Below are 17,445 nucleotides of genomic sequence, written 5' to 3' on the forward strand. Positions count from 1 at the left end.
GGCATTATCTTCATGAGTCAGTGTGACCCGAGCAGTCTGGGCCTGACTCATGGAGGCTTGGATCCTGGTGATGGGAGTAGAAAGGAAGGGACATCCTAAGTGACATTAGGATGAAAAAATCAAAAGGACTCTGATGTCTTATTGGATGTAAAGCTGTAGGAGTTAGGAAACAGTAAAAACACAGCTGAAGGGTGAGTATAAATTTTGAAGTGGGGAGTGATGTTAAAAAAAATAGGAGGTGGCACCGGTTAGGTGTGGAACACTGCCATGCTTCCTACTCTGATAAGTCCAGGTAAAACTTGCCTAGCGCTTGGGACGTCCCTGGTAGTCCGGTGGGTGAGACTCCATGCTCCCAATGCAGGGTTTCATCCCAGGTCAGGAACTAGATCCCGCATGCTGCAACTAAGACTCTGCATGCCGCAACTAAAGATCCCACGTGCTGCAACTAAAGATGCCACGTGCCGCAGCTAAGACCCAGCCCAGCCAAAATAAATAATAAACATAAAAATATTAAAAAAAACAAAACAAAACTTGCCTGTCGCTGCTTCTGGTCTGCTGTATATTGTGGTCATGCCTTGCCCGGTTAAAGCTGGTAGTGATCAGCTCACAGGTGTTCTCAGGGAAGGTTTGCTAATCACATTTAATAGTCTCTCCCAACAAATGTTTGGGATCTCTATACTAACACCTGTATTTTTCAGTAGTTTGTTGGCTTTTTGTTTTCGCTAAAGGTGTTTTTAAAGTACTTTACCAAAACTTCAGCTCAGCTCTTAATTCTCACTAACTGTACTTCCCTTGCCTATTGAATGGTGACAGCATTCTTCTCAGAAGAGAAAAACTAAGGGGCTTTTTATCCTTGGCACTTTTAATTCACTAGGGACCGTCTGGAATTAATCATGGCTTTCTATCCACTCCCAAACATTCTCTCTGTTTTTTCACTTTTATAACATAATGCCCAGGTGCCAAGATGAATGGGTCGCCTCAAGCTGTTTGCCTAGAACCTCACAGTTAAAAGACATTTCTGAAATGGAGACCTTGACACAGAGTAAGTCAACAAACAAGAAAGATGTCTCCTGTCATGTTCGATTTAGCAATATTTAAGCAAGATTGTGGCTTAAGTTATATTTGTAGCGTGTTGAGACCATTTTCCCAGGGCATTGATCATGGAAATCCTAAAGTAGAGTCAGCAAGACTCTCAAGTTTCCAGCTGGGGAGAAAAACTGGGTCAGTTCGAACCCCAAGTAGAGAAAGCTTGCCAAATATCATTAGTGCGACTATTTCTCTAGCACCAGCACTGCTGCCCAAAACAGAGTTGGAGGCTCCAGTAGAAGTCCGCCACTAACTAAATTAATGATATTCATGACTATTTTTTACATCCTCGTGAAAAGAAAATCTCAGGATTTGTTTTCAAAGCTATTACATATTTGAATTTTCTCAGCTCTTATTCTGGGCTGAGTTCCCTCCAGCAACCATTGGAAACATGTGTCTGCTCTGGGCCCTGAGATGTACTGCAGGGCCAGCTCGCTCAGAACTGCTGAGGGCAAGTGGCTCCATGTTGATTAGTTGCCTTTTGATCCCTTGACTTGATTAACTGGAGGTTTTTGTTTATTTCTGGAAGGGCTGGGATGGAAACATCTTACAGAAATGTAGTCATAGCATTAAGCCCATAAAGGAGCTAACAGTTTCCCCAGTAAAGTACTTGATTTGTGTTTAAAAGGAGGGGAGGGGACTGGAAACTCTGTTAGACTTTATTCCAACCAACTTTTTCAGTAAAACTGTCATATAAGTGAAGCAGAATTTAACAGTGTGTTTTGAGTTCTTTTAGAAGAACAGATCTGTATATAATGTCCCCAAAAGACCAGCTTTATAAGAAAGATACCTGGTAACAAGTCATGAGTTCCAGTGTTGTGTAAAATATCCTTGCTAACTCATACTCTTACGTGCATCTCTAAATTCTGTGTCAGGATGTGAATTAAACCAAAAGTCATGTGTAAGTCAAATGAAAGGACAGGAGATTCTCAACTGTTCTCTATTCTGACACCTCAGAACTTTTTAACTAGATAGTTCTAAATTTCAAAATCCAGTTGAGGACATTTGGCAGGTTTCTCATTTGGCAGCAAAATAAGAAAAGCATAAATGTTTTATTCCTTGGGGGAAAAACAGTTTTCAGAAATTGAAGCTATTTGAATATGTAACTAAGTTTCAGAGAAGTATATTTTTAAGATGCTTCCTTTTTGAATTCCAGTATTTACTAGCCCCTCTAAATCAATGTGAAATGACTGTTACACTTGGACACATTGTAATGCTCTAATCTTGATTCTGGACTCTCCCTGCCTTGGCCACTATAAAAAGCACTTTATTTATTTAAGCATTAGGAGAAGTGGTCATGGTGTACATTTCACAATATTAATTTTGGCACCTTGGAATTTTCTCATTACAATAAGCACCATGGTGAAGAAACTTACTATTGCAAAGAACTCAAATTCTCTCTTAAACAAGCTTTCTTCCTAATTTAAAAGGTCATCTGTATTCCCAAATCAAAAAAAAGCTAACCAAAAGCAGATAAGTTCTCTAATAGCATTCATTCAATTCAACGAATAAATATTTGACTTGTAAATGGAACCACACGGGCAGGTAATATGTTAGGCTTTTTGTTTAAGAAGTTTTGTTTTTAGAATATTCATTTCATTATTGATTTTTTGCAACGTATTTACCTTTAAACACTATACCATTGCTAAAATTAACTGTTGTCAATTTTAAATTTTGTTTTCAAGTTTCATTAAACCAAAGAAAAACACGTTGGGACACCATGGAATGGGATCTTATGGAGAGAGTGAGAAATCTCCGCCAGAGACTCGCCACCCAGGCTCGAAACAGATGTCAAACGCCTCATCTTTTGGCTACTTAGGAGGCTGGTCACCTCGAGAGAGTCAAAGAGCGAGATACCTATTTTGCAATCAGTGACACTGATTTTCAGATTATTTATTTTAAATTCCTATAAAGATCAACCTTTTGTATGAAAAATATGTGTGTATAAAAATTATGTGTTCTCCTTAATTCTGGTGCTTTGGGACTTGTAAATGGCTTATTGTACTTTTCACAATAAAAAAAAATTTGAAGCTTTTAAAGCTTTGTATTAGGCCCTCTCAGGTTTCAAGGACCAGCATAAACCTCAGGAACTTTAGTGGATGAGGTTTTATTTTAAAGGTGAACGGAGAAATAAAGAACGCGACACCACCTCAGCAGCTGTGCAGCCAGGACTGAGCCTGAACTCAGCAGCGCCAGAGTGTGAGCAGTGAGGAGAGGCCCACCTGCCAGCCCCTCTGCCCCCAGGAGCTGGTCCCCGCCTCGCCCGCGATCCACCGTACCAACAGCACCCAGGCCACTGTCTCCTCTTCTCCTGACGGCACCGGCTCAGCGCCACAACAGGGCTGCTCCCGGCTTCATCATCTTGGCAAATTACTTCCCTGAACCCATTTCTAAAGGGAGAGTAGAAACAGCACGTGGTCTTTGATGTAAAGATTAAATAAGATCATGTATATAAAGTTCCTGATACAGTGCTTTTCCTGGTATGGTGCTTAACACATAGCACACAGTACATACGAGTCTTTTGTTTTGGTTTTGGCACAAAGATAACCTTATGGTAAGCCAAATGCTCTCTTTTGTCCGAAGTCCTAAAAGAATACCCCGTTACAGGACTTCCCTGGTGGTGCAGTGGTTAAGAATCCGCCTGCCAATGCAGGGGACACAGGTTCGAGCCCTGGTCCAGGAAGATCCCACATGCCGCGGAGCAGCTAAGCCCGTGCGCCACAACTGCTGAGCCTGCGCTCTAGAGCCCGCGTGCCACAACTACTGAGCCCACGCTCCTAGAGCCTGTGCTCCGCAATGTAGAGTAGCCCCTGCTCGCTGCAACTAGAGAAAGCCTGCGCACAGCAACAAAGACCCAACGCAGCCAAAAAAAAAAAAAGAGAAAAAAACACCTTAGGTTACATCAGGAAAAACAATTAAAAAAAAAAGTACCCCATCATTATGCAAGGCATTGGTTTCCCAAGAGCGCTTTCATCAGCCTCATTTTCTTCGTCAGTTTGTTAGAAGCATACCTTCATGGGCCAGGCTGGTGTGTGTATGTGGCAACAGAAAGTCACAGGATATAAAATATTTCTGGTGTGATTGCAACTTCAATGAGCTAGAAATTGCTCACCTAAAAGGATTTGAATTCTAGGGACCCCCCCCGCCGGTGGTCCAGTGGGTAAGACACTGCCCTCCCATTGCTCGGGGCCCAGGTTCAATCCCTGGTCAGAGAACTAGATCCCACACACATGCCGCAACTTAGAAGCCCACGTGCCAGAACTAAAGATCCCATGTGCCGCAACAAAGGATCCCGCGTGCTGCAACAAAGATCCCGCTCAGCCTAAATAAATTTTTTTTTTAAAAAAAGCATTTGAATTCTAAAATATTGTGATTCTGCCAGCCAGAATCAACTGTATATTGCCCGTTGTCGACCTCTACTTCAGGTCCTCTTTTACTAGAATTTACATCCATTCAGATTGGTTTTGCAGACTATGCACGCGCACACACTCTTTTACAGTCTTATAATATTTTAAACTTTTTTAAAAAGTTTCTATCCATCCAGTGAAAGTGGGTTATGCGTACTTTCAATGACATGAAGTTTTTTATTACATTCTTCCCTCTAGTTTTCCCTGAGCCTGCAATTCTCCCAACAGTAATCTTGATAAAGTCACTGGCTTAGCAGAGAGGTAGTTGGCTGAGTCTCATAAGTCACGTGGGATTGCTTGGCATTTCAGAGGTTATCACGTTTAATGAAATCTACGAAATACATTTCTGATTATCTCTTCCTGCTTCTTGGCAGTATATCTTCAACCTGACCCCAATTTCTTTCTTTTTTTCTTTTTTTTTTTTTTTAATATTCGTTCATTTGGCTGCACCGGGTGTTAGTTGCGGCATGTGGGATCTAGTTTCCTAACCAGGGATCGAACCCGGGCCCCCTGCATTGGGAGCGCAGAGTCTTAGCCACTGGACCACCAAAGAAGTCCCCCAATTTCTTTATAATATAAACTCTCTGGGAATTGAATGAAGGTTGAGCTTGGCTAAAATTCTTCCCACACTGACTACAGTCACAAAGCTTTTCTCCGGTACTCCCTTGAGTTAGTTGGAGAAGAGCAGTTCCTAAATGCCTTTTCATATTTATCACATTCATAAGGTTTCTTTCTGGTTGGATAAATGTGGGGCTTCAGCTAAATCCCTCTCCACATTGACTCCACTTAAAGAGTCTTCAGTATGAATTCAATGGTGTTGAATACGTTACTGACTTGGTTAAAGGCCTTCTCACACATTCACAAGGTTTTTCTCTGGTATGAATTCTCTGATGTTGAGCAAGATTTGAATATTTGCTAAAGGCCTTCCCACTGTGACTCCACTGTGACCGCTACAGCTGTAACGATGACTCTACAAGGGCTGCCGAAGTGTCACTCTATTAATGTGGGTGCACTTAACACAGATTCTTAATGTTGAATCTCAGGTCAGTCTGGAGATAAACCACGTAATTTGAACATGAGAAGTTTAATGTAAAGAGTTAGTAAACTACAATAGGGCAGTAAGTATAAAAATGCCAAAGGGTGCCTAGGGCTGAGGGAGAGGACCCAAGGAAGGACAAACTCGGAAGGAGGTCCCTCCCTCCTCAAGGCTCAGGTTCAGAGCGCGCTGGCCAGCAGAGGGGTTGCTGGACTGCCCAGGCCAGAGCTGGCCCACCTGCACAGGCAGCAGGAAGGAAGTGGCCAGGGTGCAGGCGATCCCAGGCTGCCAAGTGAAAGCTCGTAGGAAGCCAGGACCCCGAGTGTTACCATAGCCACGTGTGGCCCGGTTGGGCCATGTTGGGAAGGGAAGAGTCATGCTGAGACAGGCTGGGACCTGGGACCCTTTGCTGCAGTGCTTGCACCTAGGCAAATGTCTCCTTGATCGACAAAATACAAAGAAACTATAAGGGACGAAAAATAACTGTGTGCGTGGGCAGTTGGGGCAAATTATGGACAAGATACAAAAGGACCAAAAAACCCAACTTCCACTTCTAAAGAATCAGAAGCAAAAGCAGGGTGTCAGGAGCAAAAAGCAGCATACTGAGCACGCCCCCTGCACTCAACACGGCCAGAGAGGTGGGCAGACACCTAAGCCACCCGTGGACCCACCCCTACCTTCACCCCAGGTAAGGAACCAGCTCCCCGCAAGCTTGGGGGGTGAGCAAGGGGACGTGTTACTTGCTTTCACTCCCGCCTGCTGCAGCAGGGGCCCCAATAAAGCCTTGCCCGAATTTTTTGTCTGGCCTCTCATCCATTTCTATTAAGGAAGGCCAAGAACCCTTGTTGGTAACAACGGGGAACCACCCCGCGGGGCACAGGCAAACCAAGGCCAGAAGCCAGGCGCTCGGAGCGTGTCAGGGCTGCTGCTGGCATTAGAAGTGAACATGCCATGTCCATGTTGGGAGGACCACAGTGAAGTGGTCCTCAGGCTGGGCTGTGAAGTCACTAAGAGGTTGTGTGCTCTGGGCACACGGCTGGCACAGAGCACCACTGGGTGTCCCCACACACTCCGACCACTGAGGGACCGTGAAGCAGGAGCTATCAATAAAGAAAATAGCACATCTGAGCTAGAAAGAGAAGCCCCATTCCTCCTGCAGCGTCCTCCCGCGCCCTCTGCTGACAGCCTAACACCGTGCACACCAGAAGAAGAAAGGCTTGAAGGGTCTCATCTGTTTTTGCAGAGCAGGCACCGAAGAGGGAATCTGGAGCTCAGAAGCCATAAATTGACCACAGGCACTCCTGTGCGTTGAAAGTGGCTCTAAAAGTTTACTTGGTTGGTTGGCAGAAACGTGGACTCAGTGTTGGCCTCTTTAATTACACAGAGGTGCCAGGATATGCCTGATGTGACGTAGATGCAGGCTTGGGAAGGTATGAACGCAGGAGTGGATTTATCATGTATGAACTTCTCACTCTCTTTCCAGCTACGTGCTCAGCCCCAAAGACACTCCCTTCTTAAGGCACTGAGTGAAGGGGGGAGTATCTGCAAATTTGAAAAACCCTGGTGAGAGACGCCCGTCAATATGCTTCCTGATTTCAGTGGGGATGATGGGATTTCATGCAGCAGAGGCCAAGTGTCAGTGGTTTAACTACCAAAGACGACCACTGACAGCTGCCGGCAGCAGAGAAGAAGTATTAAGGGATTCTTTGCTATCAGTAATTGATTACGTTTTCCCTAAGAATGAAATAGGTAGGCAGCCTACTAAAATGTTGCTTGATATATGTAACAGGAAATCTTAAGATCTGGTGGCCCAAAACCTGACTTGAGTCGCTGTTACTGAACCAAACTTGGGTCCACTCGCCTGCCTGCAGTTAAGCCAATCTCCCAACACTGGGTCGGGGTGAAGGAAAGTGCAGTATTTAGTGCAGGGCACCAAGCAAGGAGTCCAGGCAGCTAATGCTCTGAAGGCCCAAACTTGCCAGTGGCTTTCAGGGAAAGGTTTTCTAAAGACACAGTGAGGGAGAGGGGTTGTGGGGTGTGTGGTCAGCTCGTGGACATTCTTGTGATTGGTTGGTGGTGAGGTAATCGGGAGTCAACATCATCAACCTTCTGGCTCCAACCCGTCTGGGGTCTATGTGCTTGTGGGCAGCATGCAGTTAACTCTTCCACCTGGTGGGGGTTTCAGTATCTATCTGCTAAACAGCTCAAAAGATTTGACTCAGATTTTTATCTACAGCCCTCGAGGAGGAGCTAAGAGTCCCTGACTTTGTTTAATGGCTAAACTATTGTTATTTGTCTTACTTGACTGTTTTCCTTTGTTTCTGCATTTTCTCACTTCTCCAATTAAATTTATCTTTGGAACTTGGGGAAGGCCTAGGAAGCTAAAGTTTTTCTACAAACAAGAGGCAAGTGGAGGACATGGGGAGGTCTGTCCCAGGAAGGCCCCATAGGGTCCTGCTCAATGACATCACCATAATGGAGAGCTATGTCTGTCACCCATTTTCCAGACCTAAACTCATGCCCAGATTCAAAGCCTTTTTTTTTTTAAATTGAAGGATAGTCATGTTAGTTTCAGGTGTACAGCACAGCGATTCAGTTATACATATATAGTCTTCAGATTATCTTCCCTTATAAGTTACTATGAAATATTGTGTATAGTTCCCTGTGCTAAAACGCAGTAGGTCCTTGTTGGTTGTCTGTTTTATATTCAATGTCTCTTGATTGAAGGGAAGACCAGGTCCCTATGGTGAAGGATTCTGCAGCTGTGAATGACACATATATATGCTATAAACAATCCCTCAGTCCTTTCCAAAGAGATCTGTTGGCACTTACCTGAAAGACGGGGTAGCAGGATAAAGAAGACACCCAGCCCTTTCAGGGATTACTAGACATTTGCTGTAAAATGACACGAATTACTTGGGTCCACCAAAGTCAGAGCTAACAGTGGTCAGGTGAAAAAGGAGCCTTGGGCCAGTTTGAATTACAGTGGATGCAATAAGGCTGTGAAACCAACTGTGGTGATTTTGGGTACCTGAATGTATAATTGGAATAAACATATTTGACAAAGGGCAGAATCTCTACACTGGTGCTATGACCCACTGAGTAAGGGTCGTTAGAATAGGAAGAGCCAAGTGAAGGCCTCTGAAAGTCCTCCCTACCACGATGTTAACCCAAAAGTATTATCACATCCTCAATGGAGAATGGCGGAGACCAGTGTGCTATCAAAGACTTGAAAGATGAAGGGGTGGTTATAGCTATCACTGTTACTGAGTCCAAGCTCCTGCTGCTTGCTGCAGGACAGGCCAATAAATGGAGAGAGGAGTTGCTGGGGCAAGGAATAGTGACTTTATTCACAAAGCCAGCAGACTAAGAAGACGTGGACTCATGTCCCAAAGAACCATCTTGCCTGAGTTATTTCAGGCTTCTTTTATGCTAAAAGGGAAGGGATTAAAGCCAAACACTTCCTGGTTCCCGTCAGGCTCCAGAGGGTATATGTTAATTTCTTCCTTCTTGTAGTCATTCACATGTGGGCCTGGTCAGGATGTTTCCTATGAGCTAAACAAAGGTATTTCAGCTTAAGCTCATTACCTGGGAGGCAGGGTTCCCAGAGATGGACCATTATGTATAATTTAAGCTTATAGGCAACATCCCTTTAGTGATTAACTTGTATTACTAATCGAATACAAAGGTTATTCTCTATTACAATTCCCTACTGTCAATGTCCGTTCCACAATCTTGTGGCAAAAGGGATGAAGGTCGCTCTGGCTACTTACTGCTGAACAGAGGCAATGACTATTCCTTAGAATCTTTAGTCAGGCCTTGTTTATCTACAATTATTTGAACCTGATGAAACTCCTTAGCACTTTGTTGTCTAATTTGTAATTGAACTTGGGGTTTTGGTTCTGGTTCCCAGTACATATACTAAATTCCTGTGCTATTTATTTGGACAAAATTAAACAAATTGGTTGAAGCTTCTCCAGCTATAATGAAATTACCATCTACTTCAGTTGGACAGGCAGGCCTGTTGGAGGTCAAGTCATGAACAGAGGTTAGTATAATGCCCAAAGTTTTAACGTAGTTGGCAGCTGCTAGGTATTTTAAAGCATTTATAGATTCTCCTGCCCAGGCAGGCACCTCGAATACAGTATTTCAAAGGGGCTTAATTTAAGACTGTTTCTGGGAGCCACTGATCCATAGCAGGGTAACTGGCAAGGCCTTATCCCAAGTTAAATTAGTCTTCTGACATATTTTAATGATGTTCCTTTTTAATGTATGATTCATTTTCTTGGTTTTTCCTGATGACTGTGGTCTCTAGGATGAAAGCAATGCTGTAATCCAAATCAGGGAATAATTTCCCTAAGGAGGGCTTTAACCACTTTAGAGCCTTTCTGTCCAGGTGGTATGCTTCCACCCATCCTGAAAACGTGTCCACACACACCAGCATGTTATCTGAAACTTCCTGCAGCTCAAGGCATTTGAGTAAAGTCCATTTTCCAGTCCTCGGTGGGGCAGATTCCTCTATGTTGAGTCCCCGTCTGGGGAGGTCTGACAGCAGTATTTGGATTATTTTTAGCACAAATCATGCAATTCTGAGTGACTTGCTGGATGGTCTTTTGTTAGGCCCCATTATATATATATTTGAACCCTTTGTAAGGTGATATCTCTCCTATAATGGGCACTATTATGAATGGGCTGCAGCATAAGAGTGCCTCAGGAAACAAAAAAACTGGGCACTCCATTTCCAGCCAGGCGCGACCCAAGTGAAATCCCACTCTTTGGCCCTCTCTTTGTCCTTTTCTGAATACACTGACTGGTATTGTGACTGGTCCATCCTCTTGCCTCAGAGGATAGATTAGGTGTCCCAGCGTCCCTTTTTAATAGGATTCATATTGGTCATGTGCTTTTGGCCTTCCCTGGGGTGCCATTAGCACACGCTCCTGGTCTTACCTTTTCGTAGACCTGTGATGGGTTGGAGAGAGCTCTGTCTCTTTTTCCGGGGTTCTCAGGAGCCCCATCTGTAGGCTTAAGTGTGTCCTGGTGGGACTCTGAGGTCAAGCTGTTCTGGTGAGACTTCAGGGTGAAATCTGTCAGAAAGTTAATCGGCTCATTCCCCACTGTCAATTTTACCCGGAGCTCCTGTGGGGAATTAAGTGCCTCAAGTCCAAGGGAGCCCCTGGGCCTCTTCATTCATCAGTGTTCCTCCCTTTCTACCCTGTTAGAGACTCTCATCTTTTGTTTTTCTTTTGTTTTTGCCTTGGGCAGTGGTTCCTCCTTACAGTAAGTGCATTGTTTCTCCCCCATAGTGATGGCTTATCTCTTCGGTTACGCCTTCTGGGAATCCAACACTGGTGTCAAAAACGTGGCGTTTCATTTTGCATCTTCTTTTCTCTGTTGTTCCCTGTTGAACACTTTAAAAGCAGCATCTACCAATTGAGAAGGGTTCATTCCAAACGCACCACCTAGTTTTTGCAACTTTCTCCTGATATCTGAAGCACTTTGCCCCCTCCATCCCCTCCAAAAAAGGTCAAATTTATCATTCTAATATTTTCAGGGGCCTTGGGATCTGCATTAGGATGACGTCTATAGGCTTAATAAATCCTTTCCAAAAATTCAGAGAGGACTTCATTTGTTTTGCTGGATTTCTTTAATTTTATTCAAATTCTTTTGCTTTGGTTCCCCTTTTCAAAGCCCTGCCAAGATATACTAATTAGTAGTGCTCTAATAAGGGCATTCCTCCCTCATTGTGGTCCCAATTTGGTTCAGCTGTGGATCCTGTCAAGTGGGCTTCAGGTGTAGAGGATCCTCCCTATAAAGGAGGGTTGTGATCCTTCCAGTTAAAGAAAGATGAGAAACCCAGCTGGCTGGTTGTTTGCATTTAGCCCCCTATATGAGATAACAGCAATGGAAAGCTCCCTGCCCTGGGAGTGGCTTCTGGCCCAAATTGGATACACTACTGGGTCTTAGATGGTGATCATGGGACCAAGTCCTTGTACCCCAGAAGCTAACACAGGCTTTTCTAATTGATGCCTAGAAGGAGGGGCAGTCCTGAGCCCCAGTGTCAGGAATTGGGGCTAGACAGGCATGGAAGGTGGTGGAAAGGGTGGATATACTGGCAGAATGGCCAGAGTAGATGGGACAGCTAGCTGAGCCGGAGGAGTTAGGGTCTGAAGCAACATATCCTCACTCTTATTCCCTTCCCTTCTTATTTTCCATGATGTAATAACACAAATGCTTGCACATCAAGGACTTCATCATTCCTCCCTGCTTCCTCACAAAATAGCTATAGAGGTATTCAAAAGCCACTGTAAAACCATAGATAGCAACTGATCATCTCTAACCACTGAAAGGATGCCTTTTTGCTTTGGCAAAAGGCAAATAAAATTTTAAAAAGATTTTTTAAAAAGCAGTTCAATATTTTAAGAAAACTTTGTCCTCTTAGAGAACCAAATTCAGGTTTTCCACTTCCTTACCTTTAAGATTCATTTTCTTAATTAGGTTCAATCTTATGTTAGCCAGTCCGGACTATGCACAAAATTCTTTCATTCAGTGTTCCTCCTCCACAAACCTTCCACAACTTTCTGTATCCATGTTAATCTGTTCCTCATTTTCTTTTCCATTCAGAAACAACCAGCTCTAGGACAAAACCACCCTTTTCCCTTTAACAAAATGCATTTTCATTTCTCATACCTTCTTTGCTGAAAACACACATCCCGTATCTTTGCATACTGAAGTGTTTCCTTCACAATTCTTAACCTTAAAACCTTAATCTTTAGTGAAAACCAAAAAGCAAGTAATTGTAAACTTTGTCATACCAGAATTTCCTGATTGACACACTTTGGCCTTAGTCTTCCTCTCCTAAGAGGGCGAAAGTAGGTACATTTAGACCTGCCCAGAAGTTAATGTTCTAATGTTTTATCCTATTCGAAACGACCCAATGAATTCTCTTCATTTAACTTAGTTTCAAGTTTTGAAAATCTGTAGAGACTACTTTCGATAGACATTCCCAAAACATAATTATTCCTATAGAGTCTACCTTAAAGTCTTACCTCATTTACCTCTATTTTATTTACTTAAAATCTTTGTCATATTGTTGTTTTTCTTGCTGACAAAGTTTGTAACAGGAATAATAAGGTCTTACTTCATTTCTACTAAACCTAAGTACAATAAAAGTATTATACTTAATGTTGATGACTCTAAAGACAGGTATATATTAATCAAACCAACAAGCTCAAGCTATTTAATACCAGATATTAATTCAATACTGAATATTTCCTTGATCATGTGAACCCGAAATTCATTCTGGCCAGTTTCTTTTATTTTTGAGTGTTTATATAAGTGCTTAATTTCCTTTAAGCCAGTTAAATAGAGCTCTTTTAAAAATTAATTTTGGCAATGCCACACATCTATAACACATGTACAAGTACACAAACACAGGGACCTCATGGTTACCATTCTGAAATTTCACCCATGAATCAGGTCCAACAGTGTAAAACCCATCAGTTACAGAAGAGGTTAGATTCAGATTGGGTTTCTGGCAAATGGGACAAATCAAGGTCACCTGTCTAGATGGCTAAACCCTTTTTACTAATATTAATGGAAAAGACACTTCTATTTCTATTTGTAGCTTTTGGTGATGTTAGAAGCCAAGTAGAACCTTTCTCTTCTTCCTGTGAATGTCCCTCTCTTGGACAAGAACAGACAGGTTTTGGTTTTGTCTTTTTCTGTTCCTTTCCTCCATTTGACATCAGCAAAAGTTTTAAGTATCACAAAACTGATTTGGCTGTAAATGGAGAAATAGTACCAAACAAAATGAAATGGAAAACGCAAAGGACAAACAGAAAATCCTAAGTAAACCCTCAAGTTTGGTCTTGAGGTTTTACATATACCAACGACACCGGAGACCATAAGGGGATCATAAATGAAGTAATTAACACAGCAAGGGTGACAGTACATGGTGCACAGGGTCCCAAGATAACCCTGCCTAAACCCCTTGTGGAGATCCTAACAGGTACTGTGGCCACACATTGTTACAATAAAATGTCATCTTCCCCTCACCCATAGGTTCATAGCTGTAATCAGATCACTTATCCAAAATGCACCTCGGAGGACTTTCTTTAGGAATAGTTGAAATATTTCCCTTTTTTTTTTTTTTTTTTTTTTTTTGCGGTACACGGGCCTCTCACTGTTGTGGCCTCTCCCGTTGCGGAGCACAGGCTCCGGATGCACAGGCTCAGCGGCCATGGCTCATGGGCCCAGCCGCTCCGCAGCATGTGGGATCTTCCCCGACTGGGGCATGAACCTGTGTCCCCTCCATCGGCAGGCAGACTCTCAACCACTGTGCCACCAGGGAAGCCACATTTCCCATTTTTAAAGACAGAATTTCAAGACGAGCAAAACACAAACCCCAAACACAAATGCTAGCATCCAAAGAAACAAATGAACCAGTTCACAAATCAGGTAAAAGTCCAACAACTCTTTCCTCTCTCCAACAGGGCATGAACCTGTGTCCCCTGCATCGGCAGGCAGACTCTCAACCACTGTGCCACCAGGGAAGCCACATTTCCCATTTTTAAAGACAGAATTTCAAGACGAGCAAAACACAAACCCCAAACACAAATGCTAGCATCCAAAGAAACAAATGAACCAGTTCACAAATCAGGTAAAAGTCCAACAACTCTTTCCTCTCTCCAACAGGGTACCCCACTCAAATACAAAGTGGCTTATTCCGGAGAAAACTCCCCAAACCCCAAATGGAAAGGAAATAAAGCTCCTGGCTGTACACAGCCAGAGTGACTTACCCGCCCCGTATGGAGCCTGTCTGCTCCCAAATGTTGATTCCTTGCTCCAACTGCCAAGCGCTGGGGCAGTCAGTGCAGCTTCGGGGAGTTCTGGAGGGAAGATCCTCAGGACAAGCGGTTGCAGCAGCAGCTGGGCCTTACCCCCAAATTCCCCAACTGCCAGCTAGCCAGGAGTAGCAAGGCAGGACAGGCCAATAAATGGAGAGAGGACTTGCTGGGGCAAGGAATAACGACTCTATTCAGAAAGCCAGCAGACCAAGAAGACGGTGGACTCGTATTCCAAAGAACCATCTTATCTGAGCTAGAATTGAGGCTTCTTTTATACTAAAAGTGTGTGTTTGGGGTGGGAAGTAAAGTCAAACACTTCCTGGTTCCCATCAGCCTCCGGAGGGGATGTGTTAATTTCTTCCTCGCTGCAGCCATGCACAGGTGGGCCTGGTCAGGATGTTTCCTGTGAGTTAAACAAAGGTATTTCAGCTTAATGCTCATTACCTAGGAAGCAGGGTTCCCAGAGATGGGCCATTATGTATAATTTAAGCTTATAGGCAACATCCGTTTAGTGATTAACTTGTAACAGAATACGAAGGTTCTTCCCTTTTACATCACATCTCAACTTAATTTGCTATTTGACCTGTTCAGAATGACTGAATTATCAGAAATTTCACGGGTGATCATTGCAATGAAGCAACTGTTTCAGATGCAGCGTCAGCACAGCCCCTGTCACGTTAGGCCGGGCTGCTGCCTGCATGACCTCCCTAACACCCCCATCCCCGAGACCGATCTTCCCCTGCCACTGCAAAACTCTGCAGCCCAAACTCCTCACCAAGGTGTTCAGCGCGGTGCACTGTCTGGCCTCTCATCACGGTGCCGTCCACTTCCCCACAGTTGCCTAGACCCACCCTTCCCTGGGACCAGGTGTTGATAATCAGGACCCTCCCCAGGAGACTTTGGGTTCCAGGCACTGCCCTGGGGCCTCCATTAGGTGGCTTTGCAGGCAGCGGCGCCCTCAGCGTCCTCCTGGACCTCGAGCACCCCGGCCTCCCCTCATCCAGGGCTGTGCACGTTCCCGCCACCATCAGGGCTCAAGGGCCAGGACAGGACACCTGGTGGAGGGTGGGACGGCAGGGTGAGTGCACCTCCTGGGTACCCGGGCCGCAACGCTGGTGGTGAGAGTGGGGATCTTCCCGAGGGGCTCACCCGGGCCCCAGCCCGCCGCGCGCTAGTCTTCCTCACGTGCCCACACCCCATGCCCCACCCCCTGCCGCCCAGTCTTCAGGCGCCGGCCTCCCTTCCAGTCCTCCCACCCGGGCCCAGAACGGCGGAGCCGTCAGGGCGGCGGAGCAGAAGAGTGGTAGCTTCCATCAACGACTCTGCCCCGCCTCGGTACTTCGGGTTGGCTATGCCAATACGCTGGTGACCCCAGGGCGGAAAAGCGCGGACGCCCAGGGTCTACAGATCCCCTCACAAGCAAGTAAAACCTATCCTTCTAGGACGATAAAGGAGCTGGAGCGAACAAAAGTATCGTGCCCCGTGTGAGGATCGAACTCACGACCTTCAGATTATGAGACTGACGCGCTACCTACTGCGCTAACGAGGCACCTAGCAGTAGTTTCTCGGAGTACGATAATGAGGCTCATACGGCGGCCCAGTACGCATGCTCAGAAAACCACGTTTTCATTTTTTCCGCTGAGTCCCTGATCCCGGACGCAGGAGTTGCCGACCCCAGTGCCCGCCTTGGCTGAACCGGCCACGCCACTCCGGTCTTCCTCCGCCTGCCGGTTCTATTTATCAATCAACAAGCACTGCGGCTTGTCGGACCCCATGTGCCGAGTACTGGGGATCCGAGGCCGTGGGATTCTTCCTGCTGTTGTAAACTCTTATTTTTGTAGACTGTTTACAAAGCGTTTGCACATGCGTGATCTCGTGAAACACTTCTTGGGCACCTACCGTGTCCCCGGCCTTGTGCTGGGTGCTGCGTTCACAGAGACACTCTCAGCCTCAAACAACTGGAGTCGGGGCGCACATGCATAATGATTTGAAAACACACACGCGCACACACAATGCACACTACTCCGGCCCCACCGCAGATCCCCAGATCCAGTCGGGTGCCCAGCCCCTTATGACGCTCCAAGTTGCCACCTCTGCCCGGAGCTCGGTGGCTGAGACCACCCTTCATAGAAGCGTCCGCAGCTCTGGAAACGACACCTCGGGTCGCAGCCTCAGCATCTTGGAAGCCCTCTCCCCTCCCTTACCCCCAGCCCTTTATATCAGCTCCTTTAAATACATTCATCGTTAAAGGAAACTTTGTCACTATTATAAGTGGAAAACAGATGTTTATTTTTCACCTAATACACGTTAAAATAAATATTAAAATAAAAAGCACTCTTCCATGTACCATCTAAAATCGACCAGAGGAAGGCACACTTAAAATCTGTATATTTCGCTGTGTGTAAATTTTACCTTAAAAAATGTAAACTAAGACTGAACTCCAACCAACGACAGGCTAACAGAAGGGCTTTGGACGATTGCAAGCTTGAAGTGTTTCAAAGGGTAAGATGGTTTGATAGCCTGACGGACCTAAGGACAGAGAAGTGGAGAGAGATTCGGGAGACTGCGAGAGTAGCGAGGCGTTAACGTAGGTCTAGGAGGTGGATGTACGAATATTCACCGTACTGTACAATTGTTTCAACGTTTCTGTTTATCTGAAAATGTTTCATTATGAAGTGTTGGGGAGTGTTTTTTAAATCACCCATTAAGAGGGAAATTCACAACATCAGCGTAAGAAGGTGAAAAATAATATTATCTTAAGAGCAGGCACCAGAATTCCTGGTTGTTGGTGTAGAGAACATTGGGCGGGGGAGCGCGGATCATTTGGAGAGAGACCCCTGGGAGTGAGGTCGGTGCAGATGGGTGGGCACCTTACGGCGTCCTCCCGTCTCGTTAGGAGGAGTCGCGGACAGCGTAGGTTGCCTGGACCCCGGGCCTAGCAGATTGGATGAAACTTACCCAACCCTGGGGGAGCTCTCCCTCCCACGCTCCGCTGCGGGAACCCGGCCGAGGGAGTGTGCTCCGGGCTAAGGTTGCTGGGGCCCCAGGACGCCCGGCAGGTGCGGGAGAA

At 45.2% G+C, this 17,445-nt stretch overlaps 1 protein-coding gene and 1 non-coding gene across 5 annotated transcripts in view; one reads left to right on the plus strand and one right to left on the minus strand.

Annotated features, from left to right (window-relative positions):
- The window catches only part of TBC1D31 (TBC1 domain family member 31), a 61,635-nt gene extending 58,123 nt beyond the window's left edge, over nucleotides 1–3,512 (plus strand). For 3 of the 4 annotated variants that reach the window (XM_032609986.1, XM_032609984.1, XM_032609987.1), the window contains 2 exons: nucleotides 957–1,042; nucleotides 2,772–3,512. In XM_032609986.1, the coding sequence (XP_032465877.1) occupies nucleotides 957–1,042; nucleotides 2,772–2,905 (220 nt within the window). In that variant the 3' untranslated portion in view covers nucleotides 2,906–3,512. The remainder of the gene's footprint in view (nucleotides 1–956; nucleotides 1,043–2,771) is intronic. The other variant, XM_032609983.1, reaches the window with a different exon arrangement.
- Nucleotides 3,513–15,851: 12,339 nt separating this feature from the next.
- On the minus strand, nucleotides 15,852–15,924 carry TRNAM-CAU. Its single transcript has one exon. It is a non-coding gene; the product is annotated as a tRNA-Met (tRNA).
- Between the last annotated feature and the right edge of the window lie 1,521 nt (nucleotides 15,925–17,445).

This window comes from Phocoena sinus, chromosome 17 (genome assembly GCF_008692025.1).
Source record: "Phocoena sinus isolate mPhoSin1 chromosome 17, mPhoSin1.pri, whole genome shotgun sequence".
Taxonomy (NCBI): domain Eukaryota; kingdom Metazoa; phylum Chordata; class Mammalia; order Artiodactyla; family Phocoenidae; genus Phocoena; species Phocoena sinus.